The sequence below is a fragment of the Osmerus mordax genome, chromosome 1 (assembly GCF_038355195.1).
Source record: "Osmerus mordax isolate fOsmMor3 chromosome 1, fOsmMor3.pri, whole genome shotgun sequence".
NCBI classification, from domain to species: domain Eukaryota; kingdom Metazoa; phylum Chordata; class Actinopteri; order Osmeriformes; family Osmeridae; genus Osmerus; species Osmerus mordax.
Genome location: NC_090050.1, coordinates 16,507,034 through 16,526,183, shown reverse-complemented (window position 1 = coordinate 16,526,183; position 19,150 = coordinate 16,507,034). Strand labels below are relative to the sequence as shown.

The window sequence follows — 19,150 nt, the reverse complement described above, 5'->3', positions numbered from 1 at the left end:
CTCTGAAGTACTGGTCTAAAGTTTATAGAAAGTAAAACTGTGTACCATTTTCAAACCATAACCTCGTAAAGTAGGTCCCCCCACCCAGTTTGCCACTACTACTGTGCGGTGCCGTCCGCACTTTCCCTTTTTTCTTGGAAATGTCGACCAACACCGGTACAAACATACAACCACCAAATAGGTAATCGTTTGGTCTTACTATAAAAAGTTGTTTGTCTCGTAATAATCGTCCCGGATATTCCAAAATCTCAATGAAACTCATATCAAAAAACACAACTTCGCACACACCATGACATTCCATGTTGTTGTTTTCAATCACGTCCGCTTGGTACCTATATAGGCTAGCCAGGCTTGTTTCAGAGATCATATCCACCCGAGCAATTTGACGTAGGGTCTGTGATAACAATTCGTTCGTATATCTATTATTGAATTTAACATAATGGCAAGTGATACTGAAGTAGTTCCTGCCGCAGAAGCTCCAGTGGCTGCAAAGTCAAAGAAAAGGACAGCCACTAAACCTAAACCAAAAGCAAAACCAGCGACTGTTGCCACCAGCTCAGCCAAGAAGAAGAAACGCAAGGGAAAGGGCCCAGGGAAGTACAGCGTACTGGTAGTTGACGCGATTAAACAACTGGGCGAGAGAAATGGTTCGTCGTTGGCCAAGATTTACAACAAAGCCAGGGAGGCGATCTGGTTCGATCAGCAGCATGGACGAACCTATCTGCGATATTCTATTCGCGCGCTAGTTCTGAACGATACCCTGATCCAGGTAAAGGGTACGGGTGCGAACGGTTCTTTCAAACTAAACAAAAAGAAGTTTGAGACAAAGGCACCGAAAAAAGCACCAACGCCTGTTAAGGCTGTAAAAACAAAAGCACCAGCTAAGAAGGCAAAGGCAGCCATCAAAACTAAGGCGAAACCGAAGGCTAGCCCGAAAAAGAAGTCGACACCCAAGAAGAAGCCGGCCGCCAAACCAAAAAAGCTGGCGGCCAAAAAGGCAACTCCGGTTAAAAGTAAGAAGCCAAAGCCGAAGAAGGCGAGCAAGCCTGCCGCCAAGTCTCCAAGAAAGAAGTAGCATACCCAACCCAACACCGGAAAAAAAAGACTTGATTTATTTTTGTACATGTTGTGGTTTAAACGATGATTGGACTTTTTTATTCGCATCCAAGTGTGGCCCAAATGTTAGGTTTGGCCAAAAATTTCATTTATATTATTTTTGTACATCTTCAGCAAATGATGGTATGATGTGTAAACAATTGTGAAACATTTACGATGGGGCATCGATGAGTCAAACCGCCCAGTCCAGATTTGAATTGTGGGCAACGCCCCCAGTTGTCGGAAATACACTAGTTAGTTGACGAGGCTTGCTGAATTACTGTAACTAAAGTAAAAAATAAAAGACGGCATTATCTGGAACTTATGTTTCGTTTAAATGTTTGTATGTGTAATGTGGGCATGTAGCCTTTGTTGCCTCAAGCAGTTAAATTCTCTGTAAATAAATTGCAATCTAAAATGATGGTTTTAATGACTCAGATTATTTTCAACATACGGTAGGAATAACCATTGAAACAAAACGTCTAGATGTCTTACTTTGGTAACATACGACTCAATATTACATTTACTGGTAGGCTACAGCTCTTCATTGCACCCATACGATTCTCAGACAAAACCCTGAAATGAAAACTATTAGACATTTAAACAGTCCTGCCACCACCGGATTAAAACATTGCAAAATATGTCCCAATGGAATGAAAATACCCAGATGAAAATTGTTTTAATAAATTTGTTGGTGCAATTCATCTTATAAGCGACGTCTTTATGAAAAATAAATTCAATGAAATGGTAGGATTTCCACACACTTACAAACACCCACCCCCTCACTAGAACTGAAATGGAGAGGTCCTTTTACCTTATTAGGAAGAAAACATTTGCAACTCACGATTCATTCATTACGATATATCTGATAATGGTTCGCTGAAAACAGTTAAAATGCACATACAAACATAAGAGTATGTATTGTATGTATTCTTAAAACGCAAAAGAATCGTAGAAAAGGTACAGCACATTATTTACTTGAATGCTTTGTCCGACAGAAATGTCATATGGTTGAGCCAAATATAAAAAAATTTGAACAATGTATTACATGTGTAAAATACGTATACAATTACTACAATAGGATAATGCAAGAAAACATATATAAGTATGTAGCAATGGATCAATCACATTTCCACCCTCAACTATGTTCCCCTATGAGGAATTTAAATGGTATATTCCACTGCGAGCACAGGCTCGCGGAAGAGACCTGACGAGAGCACTTCCGTCTTCTGGTCCTGCACATACAGAGCAATGGTAAGATAATCCAAGGTTTATGTCGTGCAAGTAAGGATAATATACCACATCACACGATGAGAAATGTATTTGAGTTACACTTAAACCGTATATGTACCCGATGTTAAGAAAGTTGAGGTAGCAAGCTAATGTTGGCTTTCTAGAATAGCAGCGGGGTAGCCTAGTTGCTGGCATTTTTTTTGCAGTCAGTGGCTACTGTAGCTAGCTATTTAGCAAGCGACGTAAATCATAACGTCAGCTTGCCATCTAAAATCACGGCTGATATATTGAATATTGTATAATGGAAGGTAACGTATAACACAAGTGTACCGTGGGCTGACTGGGTTACTAGCTGTGTACTTTCCTAATAAACGTATAATTTCTAAATCAGTTGAATTAGCTAGCTAACTGTCATGTCTGTCATGAAGGGATGGAGAGTTGCACAGCTGGTTTTGACCTCACTTTACAAGCTACTGCCAAATATAATTGTATTCTAATGACGTTTGACAAACTCTCGATAGATAAAATACAATTACAGCTTAGCCTCTGGTAGATTCGTGTGTGAGCTTACTTGCACTGCCACATTGTGTTATGTGCTTTTATGCATCTATTTAATTTATGTTGTTTGAGCGTTTTTGATGAAATCTTTTTCCTGTGATATTGTCTTGGAATTTAGTATGTTCAGTCTGCAGCTTTTGGATGAGACACTGAGGAAATTCCTCAGTGCTAAGAATCCTACCTGCATGTTTAGACCTGTTTGACTGTAGAGGGCTTATTGGCTAGAGAAGGATAGTGTGGAGGAGTTTGACAGTATAAGGGAGGTAGCTTACTGTGGCAGGCCATTTATAATATTCCTTTTTAACCTTAAACCTACATAATCTGTTTTCTTTTAAAATGCTCTCTCTTCTCTCAGACGGCGACTCTGCGCCCATACCTCAACGCTGTGCGTGCCACACTGCAGGCTGCCCTCTGTCTGGAGAACTTCTCCTCTCAGGTGGTGGAGCGCCACAACAAGCCAGAGGTGGAGGTTCGGTAAGTGTCTCTTTCTCCCCTAATAGTGGGTGGGACTATACCTTTCTCAAGGGGCTGTACTCAGCAGATACTCTGTGTGAGGGTTTCGAGAGTTTGTGATTGTGTACACATGTATAATGAATGTTGTTTTTGCTGTCCACTCACAGGAGCAGTAAAGAGTTGCTTCTTCAGCCTGTCATTATTAGTCGTAATGAGAAGGAGAAGGTTCTGATCGAGGGCTCTATCAACTCAGTCCGAGTCAGCATTGCTGTTAAGCAGGTCGGGAAGCTCTCACTACCTCTTTCTTCCTCACCAGTGTAGACTGTAAAACACATGATCTCTTGATCATGATCTCTTGGCTATACATAGCCGTATGCATTGTTAAAACTTATGATTGGTTATTTACAGAGATTAAAAGTTTACCATGGCCCTGTCACGTAATTATTTTATGATCAAATTGCTGGTCTTGTGATTTGTGTCCATCCAGGCGGATGAGATTGAGAAGATCCTCTGTCATAAATTCATGCGCTTCATGATGATGAGGGCAGAGAACTTCTTCATCCTGAGGAGGAAACCAGTGGAGGTGAGATACCCAATTATGAATGATCTTATTTGCATACTTTACCCATTTGCATACTTCTCCCATTTGAATCAGTTCTCTCCTCTTGTCTTGTTGTTCCACAGGGCTACGACATCAGTTTCCTCATAACCAACTTCCACACTGAACAGATGTACAAGCACAAGCTGGTGGACTTTGTCATTCATTTCATGGAAGAGATTGACAAGGAGATTAGTGAGATGAAGCTGTCTGTCAATGCCAGGGCCCGTATTGTCGCAGAGGAGTTCCTAAAAAATGTGAGTGTTTTTTGGTTTCTCAAAAACATTTTCTTTCATGTTGTTCAAGTCTTTGTAGATTTGACCTTGTGTCCTTGTTTTGCAGTTCTAAAAACAAAACCCCCCAAAAATTCCTCACCATGATCACAAAAGTCACCATGGTTTCTTGGATGGAGCCCATCACAGGACAGAAATGGAAGAGGCGGGACAATAGTCTGTCAAGCCAACCACGATGATGACATCTATGAAGTGCATCTGACCAATGTGGATGTTGTCCTTCATCATCAATGTTTCCCTGTGCTCAGATTTATTGATGTTTGTACATAATGAATATTCACAGCCTCATTTAATTTCTGCCTTTAGAACAAAACATTAAATCAGGGCGGGTCCTTAAAATGAAACCCTCAGTCAATTTTGATGAGCACAGGGAAACAATATTTTCTTTCTGATAATTTAAATGTTTTTTTTTTTTATATGAATATTATATGCACACGTATATATCATTTTTTTTGCAAAGTTTTTGTTACAACAGACCTTAAACAAATTGGTGCACATGTTTATTGTCTTAATACACAGAGTAGACCCTATCATTGATGGAAATAAATATGATAAGCGCTGAAATTGAGAAATAAATCCCTCTATCGATTGTTTGTATGTTTATTCTGTTCTCTGGTTCATCTCTTTTGCAAAAACTAAAGCAAATATTGAATTTAAGTAACCATAAACAGCATGTTAAAGTATGTTAATTCTTTTTTCTCGGTTTAAACAGAATCCAAAAGCAGATCAGTTACAATACAGCAATGGTTCTAGTATGCTGTCATAAACACGATTAAAATATTAACTGGAGAACAAAAGCATGAAACACGTCAAACATTACATACTTTCAGAAGGAATGTATTTTAGTTACAAGAAACATTTGTGTTTTGGTTCACTTCAACAAAATGGTACACAAGACAGAAAAAGACACAAGACAGACCCCTGTGGTGTAGTGGGTTGAGAACAAGGGCGTACACCACAACAACCTGGGTTCAAAACCAGCACAGAGCAGTGCCAAACTCATCCTTGGGCCCAGATTCCTGTAACCACAGCGCACTCCCTGACTGTCTAGATCCCCTGTCCCACCAGGAATGGTTCAACCAAGAGTCTAAATATAAATCTTTTATCAGTTTTATTTATAAGTCGAGTTTTATTTACAAGTCCAAGAACAAAAATGTAGCTGTAAGAAGATCCTTCAGACAGATTAGAACACAAGACCCCACCCACAGTAGATCACATCCTTAACCACTGAGCTATCAGGGATCATAACAATCTCCACTCAACATAAAATTTGACATTGAACTATGTAGTTGTAACAACCTGCAGAGTTTGGGTGTCAGAAAACCAGAAGAAAGCAGGGCTCCCCTTTGAACTCACTGGGTTAGTGGGCATGCTCTTTCAGACAAGCTGGTGCGGTACCGCAACAACCTGGGTTCAAATCCAAATTTTACATTTATTTCAACTTAAAAGTTACATTGTGGTCATGTGAGATGTGGAACTTCACCTTCAATTTCATAAATAAAATCTCAGGAATATTCTCTTTAGTTTAGTTCACTCTAGAGCTCTGCTTTGTAGGCTACGACTCAATACTTTTTTGCTACTTTGTAATAACTTTCTGCGGCTAGCGTTTCTGGAAATGAACGAGGGTAAAACCTTTTTTAGACCTGACTAATTAATCAGATCAATTTAACGATTTTAAGACGTTTTAAGGCCTTAAATTTAAAGTTCAGAATTTTAGAAACCGCAGGAACCCTGACCAGAGGTGAGCTGGGACTGTCTGCAGAGCATCTTCTTTGCTGCACTGCACATTCACATTCTGAAACACCACAAAATCTGATTACTGTTTAAGACAATATTGATTATTTCTTTGAAACTTTTAAAATGTAACAGGACATATGGGCCTACGTTTACAGCACTACCAGTCAACAATTACATGGACATTTCATCATTCACCTGAGGCCAGAGTCAACTTGGAATATTTTTTTTTTTAATTTGGATGTAAATTCTAACATTTATGCATTAAGATGAAACAAAGTATCTTAAAAAAAAATACACATATAACAGGCAGGTTACTGATTCAGCATGATTTTAAATGGAGAATTATGAATAAAGAGATAGGCAATCCTTTTCTTGATTGCATTGATTTTGATGACTAGATGCCATGTCAATGACAACTGCACAATTCAGAACAGCTTCTTAGACATAACATGAGATTATCACAATACATTGAACAACAAGGTTGAGCACATGTTAGAAGGTAGATCACCTCAGGTTATGTAAAATACATGACAATCAGCCCAGGTTACATTGATTAAGATAATATTGGAATTAATATGATTGTGCAAAAACGCATTTATGAAAATAATACTTTGTTTATTGTTTATTAAGTCATAAGATTAAAAAAATCACTACATCAGGAGATGCTCCTTTGGATAGCCATACCTACACAAACAGACACGCACACACACACACACCAACAATGGGGTCATTCACCAAAGAACTGGATTCCAGTTGTCTATTTTTTCATTGCCGAGGAAAGAAGGAGCAGGTGTAAAGTGTTAAACAATTACAATTTAAAGAAAAACTGTCCAATGAAAGGACAGGACGCACTTCTATCCTGTTGAGAAAAAAAAAAAAAAAAAGACTGGTGAAAGTGGCAATGGTGAGGGATGTCACAGGTATCTTGGGCGTCTTCAGGGATCACTGGTGGTCAGGGACTGTGAACAGGGCTTCCTCCGCCAGCCGTGATATATTTACATTCTGTCCAATGAGAAGAGAGGGGAGGGGTCAGCACTGGTCTCTAGGGCTGTATCCAGGACGATGCAGTATCACAGACTAGGTTTGCAAGAGTATATTTTAACATACAAATTAAGTTATCACTAAGTGATTTGGTCATGGTGTTCTAACCACTTCATATTGAGCCTGCACCGCTCCATACATTGCAGCCCCTTGAATTTGTCTGAGGACACTGGTGAGGTCAACTGACTAACTTGTAAGGCTCCTGAAGCTCACTCAGTTACAGTAGAATAGACACCTTCTGGATGGCCACCACCTCCACCCCACCAAGTCCTACTGTTGGTGCATGTGTCTGGGGTACCCACCTCTGGCCTGTCCCTGTGAGTGTTTACTGCGTCCACATTCAAGGCTACAGATTCCACTTTACAGCCTAGGATGAAAACATTGGAAGAGAGGAAAGGGAAAGCATTAGAGAGACTTGTAAGTAAAATTATACACAATGTGTGACAGGCTCTCCTTTATATTTGTTACCAAGGATACTAGGGTAAAGCACTACACCAAACAAAAATAGATAGTAAGCCTCCTCCCCAAAAGCTATACCATTAAATACAAATACAATGAATACTTTGACCGTGGAGCTTCAAGACTAGTCAAAGCACTCACCATAAGCCACAGGGGTCAGCTTCAATGCAGTGTGCAAAGGACACTTCAGATAAGGCAGCTCCTCTGAGTGGCAAGGAGACAAAAGCAACATGATTACAGATCTAAGAAACTGGAAAGGTAAGGTTTGCAATGTAGGGAGTGATGACTCAGGTGTATACCTCAGACAACCCCCCTGCATCAGAAGGGTTGTATAGTTAGATGGATTTAGAGTTAGTAGGACATGACAGGTGTTTGTGTTTCTCACTGCCAGTACCTGCAGTCTTATCCAAAAAGTAGGCCAGCAGGCAGCGCATGACGGCCTGGTGACAGATGACCAGCACGTTCTCCTGCCTCTCCAGCTCCATGATGACTGGCTCTAACCGCTGCACCAGGTCCTCATAGGACTGAGGGGAGAACCAGAGGCTGGTCACACATGCACAAAATAGTGCACTGACTTTTGTGAACAGTTTGTCACAAAAAAAGAAAGGTTTAAATTTGCTGCCTGTAATATTTACAGATTAAAAAATAATAATTTGACTACAGCTAAAATGCATTTTCCTTAAATAAGACTGAATCAAAAAAGAAATATTTATAATCACACACATGAATACCGACATGCTCACAAACACGTCTCACCTCTCCTTTAGGGTAGCGGTAGCGGTATTTGTCTTGGTCTCTCAGGGCAAACTCTAGAGGGAAATGCTCCTGGATCTCTTCATACATCATCTCCTCACAGACACCCTGCAGGGCAGACAAAGACTAATCAACATTCTTATTTATCTCACATGACAACCTTTCCTTCTCTCACCAACACACACATCAACAACACACATACTGCGTCTATCTCGTTGAGGGCCTTCCACTGTTCATAAGGCACGCCGAGTGCCTCAGCAGTCTGGATCGTCCTCTTCATCTGACTCGTCCAAACCTTTAGGTCCTTTATGTTCTGGTCCTGGATAAACCTCCCAAGACATTTGGCAAACTGGGAGAATAAGAGTGAGATGATGAAGACCCAGAAAGAGAAAACAGCTTTCACTCAAGAGCAGTCTCAAACACAACAAACGCAGACACACCTCCTTGCCCCTGTCGGACAAGCCTGAGTCTCCACCGATGCGTCCCTTGACATTAAGGTCGCTCTCGCCGTGGCGACACAGGTATATGGAGCGTGGGGTGATGTGGATGTTCATCAGGTAGTAGACGATGCGGCTCTGGATGTGGTCCTGGACCCGGTTGACCAGGTAGCGCCGGCCCACGTCCATGACCTTAATGTAGGACAGATCCCTGTAGGTGGGGAAGCAGGAGCGTTGACTTCCAGCACGAGACAGAGCAGCACCTGCACCTGACTAGTCCTTGTTCATGTATGTACAAACTTACTAATGCTGTCGCAAGTTAACTGTAAATATAAGACTACTATTGTATGCTTTTAGTGTTTTTGTATTATGTTTGTAAGACCTACAGGGGCGGTTCAAATGGCTGAACTGCTGAACTCTCACTTGTCTAGCACCTCATCCAGAGGCTGATAGGAGTTCTCATAACACTTGATCCTCTTCATGAAGTCCTCTACAGCCTCCTCTGTGTTACAGTCAATGTAATCTGGACTACCCAGCTTCACTTGCTGCATGGACAGGAAGGACACAAACACAAACAGGAAATGAAACAGGAAAATGGCCATGCTTATCACAACTTTTTTTTCATGAATCATTTATATCTAAGCCTTTAACACCATACATTAGATTTTAGACACCGTTACTGGTCAAACATGCTGAGATCAAACAAGCTAAAAAACAAGGTGCTAGTCGATGGTACTCACTACTATGTTCTCTGCTATCACGTCTGGGTCCTCACACACTGACTCTACAAAAAACACCTGACGAGGAGAGGAGATTTTAAAGCACGGATATCAGCAGAGATGGGAAGCAACGATGAACAAATACTTTGTTACTGGACTTCAGTAGATTTTTACTTTATTATTTATTATTTTTCACACAAATATCTGTATTTTCAAATCAGGCTTGTTACGTTGGTTTTCATCTGTATTGGGTGGCATGATAAATAATATTTGTCATGGCACGCCTTTTTAAAAATTTCCTGGCTACCACACCCAACAAACAAAAGCTAGTGTCACAAAAAGATTCCTGGCGAAAGCGCTGCGTGTCTATATATAGTGTATTTTTGTATTGATGTATTAATTTGATGTGAGGTCCAGTTACCAGCGTAACAATAAAACAGGTAGTATTAATGCCAATTTTTCCTTTATGTACATGTCAGAGCCCATACTTTAACTTGAGCGAAAAGGTATAGTCAGCACTTCATCTTTTACCAGAGTCTGTTTAAACATGAGTATCTGTACTTCTACTTGAATAAATGGTGTGTGTACTTTTGTCATCTCTGGATATCACAAAGTTGCAAAAAATTTCCAAGTGCGCTTAGGTGACATACCTTAAAGCCATTCTGCTCAGCAAACCTAGTGATGGTCCCTCTCCTCTCCCTGGTGGTATTTGTGGCATCAAATACCTGCAGTTAAATAGGTGGAGCACTGCTTGGTTACAGAACTTAGTCTTTAATGAATATATACAATAGAATGCTATTACAGAATGAAGGCGTTTGAGGGGTGGTCTGGTTTACTCACCGCCACCTGCCCTCCCTCCACACTCAGGTACTGGCGGACATCATTCAGAGCCGCCAATGCACACTGCCTATGATATAAAAAATAAATGTATGCAAAGTTAGATTGTGTAGTACTGCACAAATCTCAAAGAGACTATATACCATGTGACTCTACTGGCCAAAAAAAGAAGGGGTGTGCCAGGGTAAGAGAACTCCTGCCCTAAAGTCACCTTCTGATCTTCAGGCCCTCCTCGTTGTCTGGACGGAAAAACTCAAAGGACTTGTAAATCTTCACACACTCTCTTCTGTACTGGCCCACATTGAACTCTGAGAAACAAACATATAATCACAAGTGTATGGGATACATAAATGGCATGTGCCCTACTGTGTTTGTGGGTAAGAATATTTACCTTTGGTAGGTACACCTATCCAGTTGAGGTAGCGGGTCAGCTTCTTAGAAATGTAAGTCTTCCCTCTGGCTGGCAGTCCAACCGTCACAATGACGGTGGGACAGTTGGTCATACATACTGACAAATGTGGAGAGGAAGGAAAAGAAGGAAAGTTTAATGAATGTGCCTATTGTACGCACAGTGAATATCAGTGGTTGGCACGGTCTGTAGATGGGGCAAGAGGGATATGGCCCTCTTCATGCAAAAACTAATCTGGCTACTACAATTGGAGATCTAGAGGACTGTGATTGTTTCATCTCCTTCAACCAGGACTGTTTCATCTCATTCATTCAAAAGTCTAAGGGAGAGACTCACATACATTGAAACATTAGACATCACACATTCAGACATAACATAGGGGCATGACTTGTTGATAAATCAATTTAAACATTTTAGGAAAGGTTAGCCATCATGACGTTTCTAGACCCTAATCACAGTATAACAGTAGGTGGGTGAAAATGCTAAGGACAGAAATTTGGAAAAGGGACGGCTGAAGAGAAGGGTAGAATGTAAATCAGAAAGAAGAGCAGCAGAAGCATGAATGAGGCCTTTGTGTTTGAGTGGTGATTGTGAAGGGATCTCTGAAAATCATCAGACATATCTGAAGGACTCAAGCAGGCACAGTCCTCTGAGAGGTTGTGCTGTGAATCTCTTAGCCTCACATTAAAAACACACACACACACACACACCATGTTTTTAATTACCACCTAGATTCCTAGGTGGGGGGGGGGTCCACCAGAAGAACAGATCCATTGTCTGAGACAACCTATCCAGGGGTAGTCAATTACAGTGAAGCTATAACTGAACTCAGCTGAGACCATTTGTCCAGACATGGGCTTTGACTTTCCATTACATTTGAGAGGTGAGTTTTACCATAACAGCTATCAGTTTAAGTCTTTGTGAGGCCCCCTCACTCTATGTTAGTAAGATCCCTATATAGACGAGCTAACTGATCAGGATAAGCCTTGAGTATACAACGCCTGGCATGGTTCTTTGCTCTCAAAGTTCTGAATTTTTCATTTTTATTCAAGTAGAGCTCTCTATATGAGACTCCCAGAATAAAATATCCCTGACCTCAGCACCTAGCCTTGGACAGAGGACACTCAGCTGGGGGTATCTGGACTGGGTTGGGTTGGAAGTGAATAGGCAGTGTGAACAATAAAAGACACTAGTCTGCCAAGTCTTCCTTAAAACTACAGCTCCTTTGTAGCTTTGACTCAGCAAAAATAATCACCAGCCCTCCTGAGATGCAAAACAGAAGGATACAGGGACAAAGACAGCTGCATAATCATCATATGTCACCCTTTGTCATATTCCATATTTATATAGAGATATCCATAAAGATGTCAAATATTTTGGTATTTTCTGATAATTGTTGAGACCCCCTTCCCTTTTTCTCAGACATACACACTATTAGGAAGGATATAAACTTGATAAACCGAAATTCAAAAGAGTCAATTAGGTGCTTTACATCGCCCAACAGGTTGTTCTGACGCTAGGTGACTGTTATTCGAGCCAACAATAACAGCCGCTTATAGTTTAGGCTACTGGTTCCTTCTCAATGCAGCTGGGAAACCAACACACAGTGGTCTAAACAAACAATTACTTATAAACAAAAAGGGGGCTCTTATGCCAATTCCCCTTCAGTGTACCCGACAAGCACAAACGGATGTTAGTTTATACATTATACACAACCCACTATATTTAAGTGCCACGTGCGAATGGGTGCGTTGTCATGAGTAAGTCACATGGTCAAATTAAATGAACGCATGCAAGGTATGAACCTACTCGTGCATTTAGCATTTTATCGTCACTAATCAAAATTGTGAGACAGTCGAATTATTCATAAAGGAATAAAATGATGCAATGTGGCAAGAAAAGCATGAGAATGCAGAATTACTGCGTGCGCAGTGCCGCAGTGTAGAGTATGTATATAGCAAATGGTTAGTAAAATTAGATCTTTAAATTTCCATGATTAGCAGAGTAGGATATATAAATTGGTTCGTCAATATCATGCCCTACTGTAATCATCTGTACAGCCATGTCTGTCAGTGTTATGCTCATCCTTGGCGTCGTTGGTAAGCGCCAGAAGAATAATAGACACTTACCCTTTCTCTGTGAAATATGCTTTTCAGGAAGCCCATTTTTACACGGCATCCATATTTTCTTTAAAGGATTCTGTGTGAGTTCCCGTGGAGCTCTTGCCAAGCTAACGTCCTTAGTGGAAGTCATCCTTTATGCTGCACCATGTCCCGTTTCTTTGTGACAGCGGTAGTTAAGCAGGATATTGTTTGGCTGAACCTGCACAGTCAGTGACAGTGGCGCTGCGGGGTTTGGATGTCATATCGGCTGAGAAACATCGGCATATAATTACCGTAATTGCGCTAAACTGAAGTTCATTAAAGAGGACCTTTAAATGTTTATTTAACGCTAACATTGATCTATAAATCGTTTATATTTCTATTTTGAAATACTCAGGTATTGAATAATAATGTTATCTATATTTAATGATGTGAATGTAATGGTATAACCTACATGCTCAAAAAATGCATTGGAAAATGTAGCATTGCATTATAATGCTTTAGAATGTATATTACGTCAATGTACGTTCCATTTGAAGTGATAATTGACAAATGACACATATTAAGAATTACTAACGCCACTTTGCCAGGTGAATAAACATTAAACCAAAAACAGCAAGACTACAAAGAATAAGAATTCCCCTTTTACAAGAAGAATTGCGCCTGTGAACTAGTTAGCTACGGTAATTCAGTATGGCCGTGGGGGCTAGGCAAGTTAACTTAGAGAAAAACAGTTTTCGCTGCCCATGTACGGCACATGTACAGCACATGTACAGCGAATGTACAGCGAATGTTGATGTAAATGTAACCAATTAGAAACATGGAAAGGAAACGCACCGTCCAATAGAAGGTCTGGTACATTGATCTGTTGGACGTGCTCGTTGCACGGGATCTCATCTACACACATGTAATCATGGTAGGCTATGATTAAAAGTTCCAAAGAATGTTTGAAAACTGTAAATGCATATTTAAATATACAATAAGTTAATACAAATGCAACATTTTTGAATTTTCAGATGGAAAATTGAATGCCGTTTATGTATTCTGAAACATACGCCTCTGTCTCGAGTACTAGAAGTGACCAGAAGTATGTTGGTTAATGATAATTAATACCGATACTGCTAATAAGTTACATAAGATACACTAGTGGTAGTAATACTAGCTTACTAGTATGTGTTATTGTTCTACATGGCCTTAAACGCTCTCAGCGTACAACATATTCAGTCTTGAGTTGTGAAACTGTCCCAAAGCAAGGACTCAGTGATACATATTGTTATCGAACACCTTATGACCCCAAAACACAATGGCAGTAAAGTAGCGCTTCCATGTGGCCAATACAACTCTAGTACACCTTTGTAGGCATATTACCAAATGTTGATCTCAAATTGCAGTCCATTATCCTCCTGCTCACTTATTGCCCTTCACTGCCTGAGAGCCATAGGCTCCTGTCTTCAGTATGCTTCTTCAAGTTCTCACTGAATCAGCTCAGCTGCTCTTCATCCTCACTGCCTGTCTCAGCACCATAGGTATGCCAATAGGTCATTCAGCTGCACAGCCTACCTTATAGAACTTCTATTGTATCGCACTTCTATTTTAAAGAAACACAGCAGAGGAGTACTTTGTTTAGACTCAATAGTTTACCATATTTGATTGATTATTAATTCCTAATTATTTTTGTTATATCTGTTCCAAGGGACATTGATTGTGTTGAAGGCACCAAACAAGTATTTTTATATTATTACTACTAGATCAGTCAGCAAATGTTCCTAGTACACAAGTTGCAATGTAAATGTTGCTCCAGTAGGTGGTACTGTTCACATTAGTTTTTATTTACAACAGTTGTCTTCCAATGTTCTTGTCATCAGATGACTGTCCCAGACTACTAGTCAAGTGTGTCAACAGAATTAATCTCATAATTTGGTGTGGTTTATACATTTAATGCAACCAAAACCCTCAGGTGACCTTACTATGACACACACACACACACACACCCATACACAGTCTACACAGTTTTGATGTATTCATTTGTATATTTGTATAAAGGAACACAAACACACCCACTTAGATTAGTGTAATTAGCAGTCTCTTCTTCACTGTTCTTGTTTAAATGAGAGCAAGATTTACACATTTGACTACCCACTCTATACAAGAGCAGTGACAGTGTATAACAAAACATGACAAAGGAGGATTAATGCTGTCTAGACACCCAAGACCAAAATAGAGTGCATACATCTTGCTTCCTAAAGGCTGCAGAATCTCTTGTTTTCAAACTGCTTCATACTAATTTCCACGCTCTTCAAATCCTTGTTTTCCATCCGTCCTCTATACCTACATGCAATTGTTCAGACTCTCACCCCAAACCGAAAACAAACCCCTGGACAGAAGTATTCACAGGTAGAGAGGATGGACAGATGTCGGTATCCCATGCGTCCTCAGCATTATTCATCATAATCATAATCCTTCAGTCTTAACAGGCTGCCGGTCTGTTTGTCATCTAGACAGCCTTTGGACACTATTTACAGAATTTAGAGGAAGGGAGGGATAGTATGGAACAACTTGTCTGAAGCACGACAAGGACAAGCTACAAATCTGTTTCTGTAGTCAACTTTGTAATGTAGTGTCTTTGTGGCAGACAGTGGCATTTGCTGCATGGATAACCTGGTCTACCAGCTCAACAGGTTACGTCAGAAAAGGCTAAACGTGTCTGCTTGAGAAATTGGTTAGTTAGGTTTCTGTGCCATCCAATCCTAGACAGAGAACGAGACGAATCTGCAAGTTGATGTTTTACGTGCTCTGGCAGACCCCCCTCCCATTCAGACAGTAGAGCACTGTTGAGGCATTTTTCTAAGGGAACCAAGATGACGTTTTGTTGCTCTGATTGGTTGTATCTATCCAATTCTATTCAATTGCATCGAGATTATTAATTGCGTCCATCTTATTATTAAGACCAACATTTTGGTCAGCACCCGTTGATAACACCCCTTGGAAATCGAAAATGAACTGAGAGGTTCCAGACTAATACACATTTTCGAATTAGTCTGATGATGCCAGGAAAATGCAATCCAGGGCATGCTTTCATTTTATAATAGCATACTTATATGTCAAAGGTGAGACTATATTAAAGGAAACAGAGGAACAAAGAGCTGTACTGTAATTAAGGACACAGGGATGTAGCCTATGCCTATGTGTACAATAACAGGCCCTGGCCTCCAGATAGACAACAAGTCTGGTCTCAATGGAAAGTTACTAACCATGGTTTGAGTTCATAGGGCTGTCCAGTTCAAAAACTGAGCTTAGTCTCGCACACATGATTCATTTGCAGCTAAGGTACATTATGCATATCTCCCCAAAAACTCAGTAAAAAATCAGTAGAGCAGGCCTCAAAAGTAGATACATACACAGACACATCCATGGCAACAGTTGGGGCAATATCACCCATTCTCTCCAGCAGACCTTCAACTAATATTGATTTAAGCAAAGGCACACCCATTAGTAGTAGCAGAGTGATGTAATGCCAACATACAGTCCTTGCCAGTCATCCAAATAAAAAGGTTGTAGTTATTTAACTAATTATTATTTGTAATGAACAGAATGTTTACATTGCATTTCCATGTTCGGTCTCAGTTTTCAACATAACTGTAAGATTGGAAATGGGAAGAAAACAGTCTGAATGGAAGCCTAGAGCTCGAGGGAATTTCACACACATTCATATTCATCAAACAAACAGATTCATGATCACACACAATCACAGATTACAAATACCATAACAAACAGACTACAACATGCTGTAGTGCGCATAGATGCAGCACACACACAAATCTCTCCCTGGAGCCTTTAATGGGATTCAGAGCATGGGGTTGAACTTTCACACAGATAGAGGGAGGCTAGCAGACAGACAGACAAGCAGGCAGGCAGGCGGAGCGGGAGAAGAAGCTAAGATAATCAAAAAGAGAAAGTAGGAGAGGTGGTGGGTTAGAGTAAGATTTTGTCATTGTGTGACAAATTTTTCAGCAGAATGAAGAAGGAACAGAGATAGGGCAAGGGGAGATTTGAGAGAGAAACAGAGAGAGAGAGATGTATAAGCCATGGGAGATTGCAGTCTAGGCATTAGGCAATGCATTGAGATGAGTGTCCTGTGGGATAGCCTAGTGCATTGGATACAGTCTCTATGGGATACAGGCCCTGCCAGGACTAATCCTCTCCCTTTCCAGCCTAGCTCAGACCAGCCTCCTCTCACTACACTCTGCACACAGAGGGAGAATGGCCCCTCCTCCTCAACACATCATGAGCCTTGTTCATCCCTTATACACCTTACATAGGCTAAAAGCTACACAACTGCCAACAGTGCATAAACAAAGCCTGGTAAAGACAAAGGGCAAAACATTTTGCTAAACTTGCCCCCAATCGGCGATTGTTATCAGGTTTGTCCCATCAGCACTAGGCTACATCAATAATTGTATAATATGTGTGTGGCTTTCACTACCTTCTAAACAAGTTGCTTTTGAAAAGGTTAATGTCTGAGAAATCGTTCAGTTAAGGTTCCATGCTATTGGTTTGTCAAAATTCCAAAAAATCAACCAATCCTTCAAATCAATCAAACCCAGAACACTCGTTCATTTTAGAATACCAAGAATAACAACCTAGAAGGTGAGGCTACATTTCAGGAAACAGCATGTGTGCTAGCAACAAAGAGCCTGTGTGGTAATTAAGGAGACAGGGATGAAGGCCTATTAGTGTACAATCAAGACATTGTCAAACTAATTTAGACTGACAGGTTCCAGGGTGTGTGCTTATTATCACCTCAGTCCGTTGGCAACTACTTTATAATTCTGTGTGAGCAACATTTTAAACAGACAATGCTGACAGATGATGATGTAATAACATTTTGTTGTGACATCAACTGTGACATTAAAAAGGCCAAACTAATAACGATGAAGTTCTGAGAAAATGGCTGGTGCTTTTCAAAAACAAACTCATGTCAGAGGTGAAAAATAGGTTCAAGTTTGAAATAATTAAATATTGGTTGTGTGTGGCACTGAAGACAAATAATTATTCGGTTTTACTTCACACATTTGCAACATCCAACACCCATTCTTGTCTGACATTAAGGTGTAGCCTAGTCCAAACTAGCGTGTTTATTGTTTTTTTTGGGTGGTCCATGGGATGAAGACTTATGATAAGCACTCATTTATACAAAGACAGAACTTAAAATAAAACATTAACTTGTAATTATATAAGCGTATCTTAAACAAATTGAGGTCTACGGATTAAAGGCAAGATATGCGAAATAGCAATTTTGGCTTGAGTTCGAAATAATTTTAACTAAAATGTTTCCCCCCTCCCATCAAAATCACTCCTAAAACACATGAACGCACTGCCTGACTACTGCCGGGAGGTAGACAGACAAGTATCCCGTCCAATCATTGCATTCGGTCAATGCTGTCCAATCATTCCTTTCCGAACTAAAATCATTGGTCGTGTTCATTACAGTCCTGCAACGCCCACAGATATCGGATTTTTTTAAATGTTTCTGTCCAACCTTTAGATTTATTGGTTGTCATGAGGATGTGAAGTCTATTTCAGCAACAATTACAAAAAGTGCGTCTCAACAACATTACCAACATTTCTGCCTTTAACCCCCTCACCCCAATCCCCATAACACACACACAGAACAACATAAGCATGTGGCTTTGCTGTACACATTCAATACGCCTCCCTACCTCCCCTCTTCTAAGCAACCTCGATCTTAACCAATGTTTGTCGATGAATGAGCATTGCAAAATTGCCATCAGTTTGAAACAAACTTACTTGTATTTTCATCGTACAACATAAATACTTCCTCATTAGTGTATTGATTAAAAAGGCATACATGAATGAATGAAGAATTAATACAAAAGTTGCATGACATTTACGTATAATGGAAACGCAACATGTAACCAACCGCTGGATGTAGAGTGCCTTGCTAGCTATTGTAGTTTGCAACGCTAGCTAGTAAGAGGATAGCTTTAAATAACCTACTCGTTAAAAACAAATTCGTGTTTTATAGCTGAAATAATTACATGTCTTTTTCCAGCAAAAGCCTTGCGCTCACATTCCTTTTTCTTTCTTTCAATAAGCTATACGGCCCTGTAAACTGACCCATGCCTACGTGACGGGCTTGTTTACTTCCTCAGCCGTGTTAGCCCCCGCACTATAGCTGCATATTGACTGTCCTCGTTCAAACTGCCTCATTACATCCTGCATGAAATGTGGTCATAAACTGTGCATCGAATTCAACGGTGTTGTAGCCTACCTGCCCTGTCTCGCGTGCTTCTTGGTCGGCAGGAACCCCTCATCGTCCAGGTTTGAAAGATGTACAATTGTTCCTAGCGTTGTAGTAAATGCTTCGTCAAGTCTGCACGTCTCGACGCGACGCTTGTAGGAATC

General features: G+C 40.4%; 3 protein-coding genes across 4 annotated transcripts; 2 read left to right on the top strand and 1 right to left on the bottom strand.

The window, feature by feature from the left end:
- Positions 1-332: 332 nt before the first annotated feature.
- Positions 333-1,516, top strand: h1-10 (H1.10 linker histone). Its single transcript, XM_067238403.1, has one exon. The coding sequence runs from the start codon at positions 440-442 to the stop codon at positions 1,073-1,075; it is 636 nt and encodes a 211-aa protein (XP_067094504.1). The 5' UTR covers positions 333-439; the 3' UTR covers positions 1,076-1,516.
- A 784-nt stretch (positions 1,517-2,300) lies between these two features.
- On the top strand, positions 2,301-4,823 carry arpc4 (actin related protein 2/3 complex, subunit 4). The gene is made up of 6 exons (XM_067234579.1): positions 2,301-2,349; positions 3,242-3,360; positions 3,507-3,618; positions 3,827-3,922; positions 4,024-4,194; positions 4,280-4,823. Exons 1-6 carry the CDS (start codon positions 2,347-2,349, stop codon positions 4,283-4,285), a joined length of 507 nt encoding a protein of 168 aa, XP_067090680.1. The 5' UTR covers positions 2,301-2,346; the 3' UTR covers positions 4,286-4,823.
- Positions 4,824-6,183: 1,360 nt separating this feature from the next.
- On the bottom strand, positions 6,184-19,149 carry pfkfb4b (6-phosphofructo-2-kinase/fructose-2,6-biphosphatase 4b). Of its 2 annotated transcripts, none has more exons than XM_067232774.1 (14): positions 19,017-19,149; positions 10,605-10,721; positions 10,425-10,521; positions 10,217-10,283; positions 10,027-10,101; positions 9,398-9,454; positions 9,081-9,202; positions 8,661-8,868; positions 8,423-8,569; positions 8,224-8,328; positions 7,862-7,991; positions 7,609-7,671; positions 7,311-7,375; positions 6,184-6,969 (listed from the first exon to the last, which is right to left on the bottom strand). In XM_067232774.1, the coding sequence occupies exons 1-14, from the start codon at positions 19,057-19,059 to the stop codon at positions 6,910-6,912; spliced, it is 1,356 nt and encodes a 451-aa protein (XP_067088875.1). In that variant the 5' UTR covers positions 19,060-19,149; the 3' UTR covers positions 6,184-6,909. The 2 variants fall into 2 exon arrangements, with proteins under 2 accessions (XP_067088875.1, XP_067088867.1); XM_067232766.1 differs by lacking the exon at positions 19,017-19,149 and adding an exon at positions 12,752-12,931.
- Position 19,150: the final 1 nt, after the last annotated feature.

Excerpts from the sequence above, each read along its gene's own strand:
- arpc4 (XM_067234579.1), top strand. Across the intron at positions 3,619-3,826 it reads TCAGCATTGCTGTTAAGCAG|GCGGATGAGATTGAGAAGAT; the intron begins GTCGGGAAGCTC and ends GTGTCCATCCAG. Across the intron at positions 3,923-4,023 it reads TGAGGAGGAAACCAGTGGAG|GGCTACGACATCAGTTTCCT; the intron begins GTGAGATACCCA and ends GTTGTTCCACAG.
- pfkfb4b (XM_067232766.1), bottom strand. The coding sequence starts at position 12,875 with ATGACTTCCACTAAGGACGTTAGCTTGGCAAGAGCTCCACGGGAACTC. Across the intron at positions 9,203-9,397 it reads TGATAGCAGAGAACATAGTA|CAAGTGAAGCTGGGTAGTCC; the intron begins GTGAGTACCATC and ends CTGTCCATGCAG. Across the intron at positions 7,672-7,861 it reads CTTTTTGGATAAGACTGCAG|AGGAGCTGCCTTATCTGAAG; the intron begins GTACTGGCAGTG and ends CTTGCCACTCAG.
- h1-10 (XM_067238403.1), top strand. The coding sequence starts at position 440 with ATGGCAAGTGATACTGAAGTAGTTCCTGCCGCAGAAGCTCCAGTGGCT.